The following is an 11,206-nucleotide window of genomic DNA, read 5'->3' on the forward strand; positions in this document are numbered from 1 at the left end:
GGGCAAAGGAAGTCTCCAGAGATGCCAGTGAGCAAGCTGGGAGCCCCCCAGTGGTGCTGTCCTCGGGGCCCGCTTGGGGTAGAAGGGAAGCAGGAGCCCGTGCCCATCCCAGTGGGACCAGGTCCCTCAGGTGTCTTGGGAAAAGGTAGAAATAAAGTTGGGAACTTGCTCCAGGAGTCTGGTGCCGACTACCTCATACCCGAGTGCCTTGAACCCTCCCGATTGCCTTGGGACCCTCAGGTGGTGAGACCCATATTCCAGAGGAGGGAAGAGACTCAGGGAAGCAAATGGTTGTGCCCAAGGGAACACGGCTGTGCAGCCGTGCAGGGCTGAGGCGTGCCCTCTGCCAACCTCTTCACTGTGTCAGGGGACCTGGAGCCCCTGTCCTCAGTCTATCCTGGGTTTCAGTCTTGAGTCAAGGATTTTCCGAGACTGAACAAGGGCCTGATCTCCGGTGTCAGTGTCAGGGAAGGATCGTGGTTGGGGATGCTCTCCCTAGTCTTGCTCCCAAACGTGGGACGCGGGGTATCAGGGTTTAGAGTAGGGGAGCAGAGGCTCTGGCCACAGCAGGGTGACCGCTCCCCTGGGAGATTCCCAAGCAAAGACTTTGGGCCAACCCTAGGATAGAGACAGTACACATACCCATTTATCAGAAATAAGTGGGGCTGTATCACGACCTGTGGGTCTCTGAATAGCCAAGCCAGGCCTCTGATACCCAGCTGGGGCTTCTCGGTGGCCACGCTGGGTCAGAGGAAGTGATGTGCTTTGTGTGCTGTGAGGCCCTCCCAGCTCAGAGGCTGCCTCCATTAAGATGTGGCTTTTGATCTTGGACTCTGGGTTCTCCAGAGAGGGAGGTGGGGCTGGCTGGTCCTGATGGCTCATGGGGAAGACTGCTTACTCTTTCTTTGGGGGCGATCAGGGACAAAGCCGTCCTTGTCCTCTCCTTCCCTATCACTACAGAGCCCATGCCCCAGGCCAGCTCTGGGCCCAGGCCTGTTCCATGAGCCCCATCCTGCCTGTGATGGTCCAGCCCTGGTCCAGCCCCTGGAGCCCCAGCATGGAGGGTGCGATATGTATGGGGCCCTGGGGTGTCAACCAGAGCCCGGTGGATAGCTGCCACCTCCCAGAGTCTACAGCCTATTCTCCAATCCCCAACCACACAGCTATGTGGGCTCGCTCGTCAATTTATTCACTCATGCAACACACATCTATTGAATTTAGGTGCCAGGCAGGCTCTGTTACAGGCACTGGGAATAACTTGGGAAACAAGGCATGTTTTCTGTTCTCAGTTTATTCGGTGACAGGGAGAGGGATGGACAGTAAACAGGCAAATAAAGCATCTGGGATTGATGAGTGATGGGGGAGGGCGAGCATTTCTATAGGTTGTTGGCATTTCATCTGAGACCTGAACGGCAGGAGGCTGCTATCCTGGGAACATCCAGGGAAAGAGCAGCCAGTGCAGAGGCCCTGAGGCAGGAAGAAGCAAGGTGTGTCAGGCCAGTGCGAATGGGATGTGTGTGCATGGACGGGGGGGGGGGGGGGAGACAGGAAGGGCCTGGTCAGCCAGAAAGGGAAGGTTTTCTTTCACGAGCAACAGGGAGCAGCTGCTGGAAGGTTCTAAGGAAGGGTGTGACAAGATCTGATTTAAAATTTAAATAGTCATGCCGGATACTCCCTGGAAAATGAATTGGAATCGGGAAGAACAGCTGGTAGCCACTGCAGTTGTGCAAGTGAAAGTGATGGGGGTCATGGAAAGGGGCAGAAGTGGGTGCTTTGGGAGTATGTTTTGGAGGTTGAGGCAGGTGCACTTGCGGTTGGATGTAGGGGGTGAGGGCATCTCAGCAGTGAGAACTGAGGGGAGAGACCTGGTTCAGGGGAAATGGGCGTGTGAAGTCTGAGGCTACTAGATGTCAAATGGGTGGGTCAGGGAGTGTGTGGGCTGAGTGAGCCTGAAGTTCAGGGCAGGGGATACTTTGGAGAGCCATCAGCATCCAGGTGGGCGCCAGGGGCTGGAGGAAATTACCCAAGAAGAGTTCAGGTGCAGAAGAAAAGGATCCCAGGACTGAACCGGCGCTGCATCACTCCGTGCGCGGTTTCTTAGCCTTAACAGCATTTCGTGACTGATGAGTCTTCACTGTGTGTGTGGGGCGGTGTCCTGGACCTTGTAAGATGTTTGGTAGCATCTTTGGCCCCTACCCGCTAGATGCCAGTAGCAACCCCCTTCCTCCTGTGGTTAAAGTCAAAAATGTCTGCAGACGTTGCCAAATTTCCCTGGGAAGGGGCAAAAATCACTCTGTGAGAATCACTGATTTAGGATTTGGGAGAAGGAAAGGAAACTGAGGAGTGGCCTGTGAGGAGGGAGCAGAGTGACCCCCAGAAAGGGTCCATCGTATAAAACGCTGCTGAGAAACAGTAAGAGCAGGACTCAGAATGAGCCTGGCACTTGGTGGCGTGGAGTCACAAATGACCCACCAGGAGTAGATTCAGTGGAGGGTGGGGTGCAGATGCCCTACAAGGGTGAAGGGGAGAATGTGAGGGATTAGAGACAATGACCAGGCAAACGAGAAGGTGGCGGCTGCAGGGGGGCATAGAGGGCTTCTTAAGGAGGGGGCGGGCCCTTCAAGTGGGGGAGTGATAGCTGGTGAGGGGGTAACTGAAGGAGCAGAGTCCTGGGGGACATGAGAGGCGTTGGGGTCCAGGGCAGATGACAAGGACTTGCCCTAAGAGCGGAGATGCAGCTCGGATGCAGGTGCGCTTGGGGGATGGGTGCCTGCCGGATGGCTTCCGTTTTCTCTTAAGTACAAAGCAAAGTTACAGCTTACGGGTAGGGGGCGGGCAGGAGGGGGGTGCCGATTGTGAAGCACGGGTAAGTGAGCTCACTAGGAAAGTCTGGAGATTTGCGGTCATGAATGTAAAGCGAGGCCAGTCGATGCAGTGCGTGTTTTGCTCTGGAAAAAGCAGCTGCTTTGTCAAAGGCAGGGTGGATGATTTAGGTTTGACCGGGGTTGGGGTTTTGTCAGGAGAGCTGTGATGGAGGGAGAGAGAATGATTGACTTACATCACAGAGGGCACAGCTCAAGGGTCTGGGGAGGTGGGGAGGCTGGGTCATACAGGGTGGTCTGGGGTAAGAGTCCCAGGGATTTGAAAGGCTGGAGCTTCTGGTGAAAGCTGGGAGGTGAGGCCTGGTTGGGGATCATCCCCATGGGCCCTCAGGGCAGGGAGGGCAGCACCTTGAGCTGCTGGAACCCTGGCCCAGGAGGCAGTGGGGCCAGTCTCACCTTTCAGACCTGGAGAAGTGGTTCCAGGGCTTTCAGAAATCTTTTTTTTTTTTTTTTTTTTTTAAATTTATTTATTTTTGGCTGTGTTGGGTCTTCGTTTCTGTGTGAGGGCTTTCTCTAGTTGTGGCAAGCGGGGGCCACTCTTCATCGCGGTGCACGGGCCTCTCACTATCGCGGCCTCTCTTGTTGCGGAGCACAGGCTCCAGACGCACAGGCTCAGTAATTGTGGCTCACGGGCCCAGTTGCTCCGCGGCATGTGGGATCTTCCCCAACCAGGGCTCGAACCCGTGTCCCCTGCATTGGCAGGCAGATTCTCAACCACTGCGCCACCAGGGAAGCCCTCAGGGCTTTCAACTAAGGTGGCACATCTCTTGCTGTGCTCTCACAGCCAGGGATGGGACAATTGTCTCCCCTTTCTTTGGAAAAGGTGCTACTAGGTCACCTTTCCCCCATGGCCCCTCTTTCCAAGGACATCCCTTGGGGATACCTTCATTTGGGTACCACCTGTCTAAGAAAAACTCATGTGTATGTCATCTGCTGATGCCTGCTACCATTACTCTTCACCTTTCCACAATCTTGGCCAGGTACTGGGGACAGAGAAGGGATGTCTGCTCTGATGGAGGGGGTGGTGCAAAAAACCATCGGACTCCATCTTGCTCCGAGTGTGAAATTGGCACTGAGGGAGGGCAGGGTAACTCCCTCTGCCTGAGAGGTGGTGACAGGTGAGCAGACCTTGAAGACAGAGTAGGGGTCCACCAAGCACAGAAAGAAGGGTGAGGAGGGCGTTTCTGGCAGAGCAAACAGCCCCTGGAAAGGACTAGAGATATGGGAGCTCAGGGCACGTCCAGGGACCAGCAGGTAGCCTGGTGTGGCCCGGAAGGTGGGCCAGTGCCTGTCACTGCCTCCCCCTCCCCCCAAACATGGCTGAGAGTAATCTAGGCTGCTCCTGTTGCTGGCTGGTTGTAGATCTGGGACTGAACTCTGCCAGCCCTGGTGGAGCAGGATGATGAGGGAAGGTCAGATCTAGTTTGGGAAGGGCTGAAGGAAGCCCTGCTGGGGCCCGAGGCTCTGATTCATGCAGGGCTCGGTGGAGCAGGCAGCTGGGGACTGTGTGTGGAAGGGGAGATGACCACAGAGGGGAACGGGAATCGAGTTATGTAACAGTCCCCACTGCCCCGAGAGCCAGCCGCTGGTCTTGGGGGTGGGTGGGGCTGGGAGGCCGCAGCGGGCGACACAGAGCCTGGGTGGTGGCTGAGCCGCAAGGACTCTCTCTGGCTGTCCTCAACCTAGGCTGGTACCCAGCAGGGCCTGGTGCTGCCCCTTCAGGGAAGGCCCAGGTGAGAAGCAGCATTGACTTGTAGGGGGGAAAGGATGGGGTGGGGTGGGTATGAGCAGCCCTGGCCTCAGTTCCTGCAGAGTCCTGGAGGCCTGGCCTTTCAAGGAAAACAAGCCAACAGACAAAAGGCTGCTGCTGATTGCAGTATCTGGGGAGATATCCACTGGCCCCCCAGCCTGAGAATGGTGGGAGAGGGTGAAAAATGGTCCTTCTCAAAGCCCATGTGGGCCACCAGGGTGCTCAGATTCCCTGCCGTGGGACAGGGAACCATGGGGACAGGCAGGAACTTGCTTAAGTGGTTGCTTCCCCAGCTCCAAAGGCCACCCCTCTGTCCTTCCTCAGGGAAGGGGTTTCTGAGACCTCTCCATCCCTGGCGACCGTGGGGTGGAAGCCCAGCAAGTCGAAGGATGCATTCATGAAACCTCTCTGGAGGGGGCAAGGGAGGCTGGCCGCCTCTCCAAACCTAGCCTAGGTAGTACCTACCCCACCAGGCTGTAGGCACTCTCATCTAACAGGGGAGCTGGGTAGGCTGGCAAGAGGCAGGGAGAGCCCAGGATCAAGGAGGATGTCCCTCAGTTCTGCCATGTGGCTGGGGGGTGGTGGGTACCACCTGTCTGAGCCTGGGTAGGGGTGACACATTGTGGGCACCTTGAGGTCATACTCTCTGCTCCCATGGAGATGGAGCAGGCATGCTGGATCAAGGTCATGTCTTTTGGAGGAGACTTACTTTCAGAAGTGGATTGATGCTTTATACAGAGGATGCCATGCACAGCTGTGGGCTAGCGATGTAAGGCCTGGGTCTAGGCTGGGGTTACAGCATTAGGGGCTCTGGAAAAGGTGAAAAAAGCGCCCTTGAGGCTGCCCAGGCTGGCGCTGGTGGCAGTGGCCACAGGGAGCGTGGGTAGGGGGAAGGTGTGTGACGACCGCCGGTCCTGCGCAGCTCTTTGAGGCCAGAATGAGGTTAGGGTGCGGTGTGTGCTTAGCCGGGAATTTCTTCTCACCCCAACTGCTTTTTCCAGGGCTACTCCAAGGGGGGTGCGCAGCTTGCGGGGTGGGGGAGGAGTCAGCAGGACTGGAGCAGGGAGGGGGGTCCCTACAAATGCAAAGGGAAACTCTTCCCTTCGAAGCTGCCCCTGAGACCAATATTTTCTCCGAATTGAGTCAAAAAGACCCCGCCCTTGACTAGGTCTCCTTGCTCTGCACCAGGGGACATCCTCTTCCTACTGGTCACGAGGTCGGAGTTTGCAAGTCCCCCCCGCCTCCGCCTGAGTCTCAGTTGTTGCTGAGACTTGGGTCCAAGCCAGTTTTTTTTCTTACCTCTTTGCCCTTAATGGAGGAAACTGAGGCAGCTGCAGGAGAAACAGGAAAGCTGAAGTCGTCAGTCCCAGGCTCTGAGCACGCGCTGGCCCCCCGCCCCGGGCTTGGGAGCCTTCTCAGTGGCCCCGGGACGCGGCAGGAGGCGGGACTCTGGCTGGTCGCAGACGAGCTCGGCAGGCGGGTGGCGGCAGGGGGCGCTCGCCACCTGGCCACGCGCGCCTCCTCGGGCTCCGCAGGCCCGACGGAGTCCAGCCGGTGCGGAGAAGCATTTGGGGAAGGGGTTCCCAGCAGTCTCTCGGCTCACCTCACGCCCTCCGCGGGGCTTCTTTCCTCTCGGGCTCCGGTCAGGGGGTGTGGTTTATTCTGCTCCGGCGCCCCGACACAGCCACCCACCCTCTCCTTGGGGCTCTTGGGTGGTGGGAGGGGAGGTCTGCTCGCGCCCACCGTCCTAGACCCGGGGGCTCGGTCCTAGCCCCGCAGTCCGCAGGAGAGACGTCCCGCCTCGGCGCCCGCGGACCCGCCAGCGCCGCGTCCCAGCTCCCCGCGTGCACCGACCCTTCCACTTCTGCCAGCATCCTTCCCTTCGTCCCGAAGACCCCAGACGCCGGGCCCCTCTGACCTGCCGCAGAGCGGAGGCCGGGAGGAAAACGGGGTAGGGATGCCAAGGCGGAGGCCCGGGGCGCCGGGAGGCTGCGGTCCGCCCACCCCTCAGCGAGGCGCACCTTCCACCCACCCTGGGTCTCACCGCCCGCCCCGCCTCCCTTCCCTCCTCCTGCTCCCGCCTCCGGTCTCCTCCCTCCTCCAGCCGCGCTCTCTCTCCTCCCCACTCCCCTCCCGCGGCGGGCTGCCTGCAGACGCGGCTCCGGGCTAGAGCCGGCGGAGCGGAGCGGGCCTCGTCCTCCTTGCCTCCTCCGAGAACTGGCGGCGCGCACCCTGCCTGGCCGGCCGGGGCCCCGCGCCCCAGCGTGAGTCCAGTAGCTTCCCAGCGGCGGCGCCCAACTTTCCCTCGGTTCCGGGCGGGGCGGGGACGGCAGCGGGACATCTTGGTAAACTTCTCCGGGGCAGACGGCAGAGAGCCCGGGCGCCGGTGCAAGAGGATGTAGGAGGGCGGTGGCCGGCCCCGGGCGTCCCCCGCCCTCTTGGCCCCTTTCGGCCTGGCCATGGGGCTCCAGCACCTTCAGCGCAGCCAGTGGGGCGACCCCCTCGTCTAGCCGACCTGGGTGGGAAAGCGCTGTCGCCGGCTGTGCACGCGCTGGGCGAGCAGCGCCCCTTCTGGCCACGTCCGGCCCCGCCATGGACCACCAGGAGCCCTACTCCGTGCAGGCCACTGCGGCCATCGCGGCGGTCATCACCTTCCTCATCCTCTTCACCATCTTCGGCAACGCTCTGGTCATCTTGGCTGTGCTGACAAGCCGCTCGCTGCGAGCCCCGCAGAACCTGTTCCTAGTGTCGCTGGCCGCCGCCGACATCCTGGTGGCCACGCTCATCATCCCTTTCTCGCTGGCCAACGAGCTGCTGGGCTACTGGTACTTCTGGCGCACCTGGTGCGAGGTGTACCTGGCGCTCGACGTGCTCTTCTGCACCTCCTCCATCGTACACCTGTGCGCCATCAGCCTGGACCGCTACTGGGCCGTGAGCCGCGCGCTGGAGTACAACTCCAAGCGCACCCCGCGCCGCATCAAGTGCGTCATCCTCACCGTGTGGCTCATCGCAGCTGTCATCTCGCTGCCGCCCCTCATCTACAAGGGCGACCCGGGTCCCCAGCCCCGAGGGCGCCCTCAGTGCAAGCTCAACCAAGAGGCCTGGTACATCCTGGCCTCCAGCATTGGATCTTTCTTTGCACCCTGCCTTATCATGATCCTTGTCTACCTGCGGATCTATCTGATCGCCAAGCGCAGCCACCGCAGAGGTCCCAGGGCCAAGGGGGGCCCTGGGGAGCGTGGGTCTAAGCAGCCCCGCCCTGTCCCTGGGGAAGTTTCAGCCTCAGCCAGATTGCCAACTCTGGCCTCTCAACTGGCTACTGCTGGAGAGGCCAATGGATGCTCCCAGCCCACTGGGCAGAAGGACGAGGGGGAGACCCCTGAAGACCCTGGGACCCCCGCCTTGCCCCCCAGCTGGCCTGCCCGTCCCAGCTCAGGCCAGAGTCAGAAGGAAGGTGTTGGTGGGACATCTCCAGAGGAGGAGGGGGCTGAAGAGGAGGAGGAGGAGGGGTGTGAGCCGAAGGCCTTGTCAGCGTCTCCCGCCTCAGCTTGCAGCCCCCCCCTGCAGCAACCCCAGGGCTCCCGGCTGCTGGCGACCCTACGTGGCCAGGTGCTCCTGGGCAGGGGCAAGGGCACTGCGGGGGGGCAGTGGTGGCGGCGGCGGACGCAGCTGACCCGGGAGAAGCGGTTCACGTTCGTGCTGGCCGTGGTCATCGGCGTCTTCGTGCTCTGCTGGTTCCCCTTCTTCTTCAGCTACAGCCTGGGTGCCATCTGCCCTCAGCACTGCAAGGTGCCCCACGGCCTCTTCCAGTTCTTCTTCTGGATCGGCTACTGCAACAGCTCGCTGAACCCTGTCATCTACACCATCTTCAACCAGGACTTTCGTCGTGCCTTCCGAAGGATCCTTTGCCGCCAGTGGACCCAGACGGCCTGGTGAGCCCGCCTGCCCGCTGCCCGTGCAGGGTTGGTGCCAGGTGGTGCCAGGGCCACCCTGCTTCTTGCCCTGTTTTATGTGGCCACCTCCGTAGGGCTTTCTGGTCCCTTCCCTGCTCCTGCAGGCCTCATCCCGGGAGCCCCCTCGGAGGGGCAGGGTCTATTTGAAGCTTCCCCTTGCTGGCTTGGCCGTGGGGGGCCATCTTCTCCACCCCCTGCCTGTGCACAGGCAGATGGATGAGGCTTGGACCTTCCTGAATGTAGCCGAGGCCAGGCTCCCTCCCAGAACCCCAGACCCCTGCAAACCTTGAGGACCCTGTGTTTTCTGGTTGATCACTTGCTTGTGGTGTTTTGTTTCTTTCTCATCTTCCCCTTGAAAAGAGCAGGGAGCCAGCCTTCTGCTTTTTCCAGGAGGGCCTGCTGCTGAGGAAGAGGCAGAAACGACGATGGGCATCCATGCTGTGTGCCCGTGGTCCCCATTAGAGCCTGGGTGGGGGTTTATGGGCTGGCACCATCTTTGGGCCCTTCTTCTCCTTCCCCCTGCTTTTGGAGTTGTAACTCCAGAACTGTGGGTCATTTTCCTCACCCGGCGCCCCTCTGGGAGGCTGGTGGGTGCGTGGATGCCTCAGTGGGGGTAGTCTGGGGGTCTGGCCTCTGCCTCCACGGGAGAGCCCTGATCACTAGCATTCACCGCCTGCAAAACCCAGGGCAACAATAGCTTGCCGCCTACTTGCTGCAGGGAGATGAAAGGCTTCGCAGAAAGTTTTGAGCTCCGTGGGGGAACGCACTAGAGAACCAGAAAATGTGATTATTCGGTGATATAAAAATCCCCCTTTTCTGGGTTTACCACCGCCTGTCTTCCTATAGACTTTTGTTCTGTGCCTGGGGTGTGAATTCCTACCCCAAACTGGAAGTGGGGAGTGGCAGACAGAACCACGACTTTAGTTAAAGGATTTCTTCCAGAATGTGTTCTTATGCCTGCAAAGGTTTGAGTTATTAAGCTGCATGACAACTTCTCGACATTTCACCTGCAACACCAAGAGGGTTTTCATTGGCTTGGACCCCCCAATGGGGGAGAAGTCTTTTGTCATCAAGCAGGCACATTGTTTCCCCAGGATCGCTACAAATACCCACCGCATGGGAATGGTCTGAGATGAGAGCATGTGGTGGGGTGCTGGGGCTAGAGCAGGTGAGAATGAGCCCCATGGACTCCCAGGGGAGCCTCCCACTGGAGTTCCTGGGCAGGGCTCCAAGCCCCAGATAGATCCCTTTGATGCAGAACTGATTCCACCCCGGGTGGGTACCGTCTGCCCATCTCAGACCCAGCCACGTTGCTCCACCCCACTGACGGGCCTCCAGGGGCCTCTCCCTCCTGGTCCCCTCCCCCACCCCAGACCTGGCACCTGGAGCAATTGGGAGCATGTGGGGGATGTTTTGCAGTCTTCCCCATGCGAGTGCCTGGCTTCACCATTAAGCTGGTGAGCATTTTGTCTTGGGGGCGGGGCCGAGCAGCACAGGCACTGCGGGCACGCTGATGGGCCTGGCTAGACTTGGAGGGATGCTGAGGGAGTTTTCTGGGGTGGAGAGAATTGAGGGGACCAAAGAGAGTCCCTCCTGGGGTGGGAGGCTGTCCAGTTCATTCCCTGGTCCCAGTGTGAGGCCAGTGCATTGCCTCGGGCAGGGCTGGGGAGGCTGGGCCCAGGGGAGGGGCTGGCTTATGACATCTGCTGACTGGTCTTGTGTGTGCCCCATGGGACCCCTGCTACTGTTGCCTGTGACTCCCTTGTTGTGATATGCAGGTTTTTTTTTTTTTTAAGTCTGAGCTATTTTATCAATAAAGGATATTTTGTAATAAGCAAGCTGTGTCCTCAATTGTCCAAGGGCTGCCAGGAGTAGCTATTCCTCACCTACTTGAGTAGTAGACTCTGCGCATGGGCGCCCTCCCAGGGCCAGTTGCCCTTTGCTCCTCTGGGTGCGGCTGGCTGGTACCCACCCGCCTGCCTGCCTGCTTTGTCCACTCAGCATCCCTTATCCATCATTACAAGTCAGTGGGGGCGAGAGTCGCCCGGGGAGCCTGAGACTGGCTGCCTGGGAAGGGAAGGAAGGGAGGGCATCCCAGAGGAGATGGCCTTTGGGCAGGGTCTTGGGGGAAGATCAGGAGTATACCAAGAGGGAAGACAGGAAGATATTCTGGGCAGGAGAAAGCACACGCAAAGCATGTTGTGTTCGGTGAATTTGTGGCAGTTCAAGAGTCAGCCTGAAGCCAGCCCTGATGGGCGAGCAGGCACAACAGCTGGGGGCCAGCAGAGGTGGTCAGACACCACCCACATGGGATGGGAGGAACATGGGGAAGGGGGAGGGGGAGGAGGGGAGGGGGAGGGGGAGGAGGGGAGGGGGAGGGGAGGAGGAGGAGGGGGAGGGGGAGGAGGAGGAGGGGGAGGAGAAGGAGGGGGAGGGGGAGGAGGAGGAGGAGGGGGAGGGAGGGTCTCTGAGGAATGTTTTAAGCTGCTGCCTTCAGCAAGGGGCAGGAGAGTGGGATGGAGCTGCTTTGTGTCAGGCTCTCCAGCACTAAGATTCAGAGCTGGAAGGCCTGCAGACGGTTGCTCTCAGTCTCCTCACTTCCCAGGTGAAGGGTCTGAGGC

The 11,206-nt window shown here is 59.7% G+C and overlaps 1 protein-coding gene across 1 annotated transcript; it reads left to right on the plus strand.

Annotated features, from left to right (window-relative positions):
• The first annotated feature begins 4,710 nt into the window (after positions 1-4,710).
• Positions 4,711-10,820, plus strand: ADRA2B (adrenoceptor alpha 2B). The gene has a single exon (XM_082426751.1). It carries the CDS (start codon positions 7,225-7,227, stop codon positions 8,566-8,568), a length of 1,344 nt encoding a protein of 447 aa, XP_082282877.1. The 5' UTR covers positions 4,711-7,224; the 3' UTR covers positions 8,569-10,820.
• The last annotated feature ends 386 nt before the right edge of the window (positions 10,821-11,206 follow it).

The sequence above is a fragment of the Balaenoptera physalus genome (genome assembly GCF_965194825.1).
Source record: "Balaenoptera physalus genome assembly, chromosome: 15".
Lineage (NCBI taxonomy): Eukaryota > Metazoa > Chordata > Mammalia > Artiodactyla > Balaenopteridae > Balaenoptera > Balaenoptera physalus.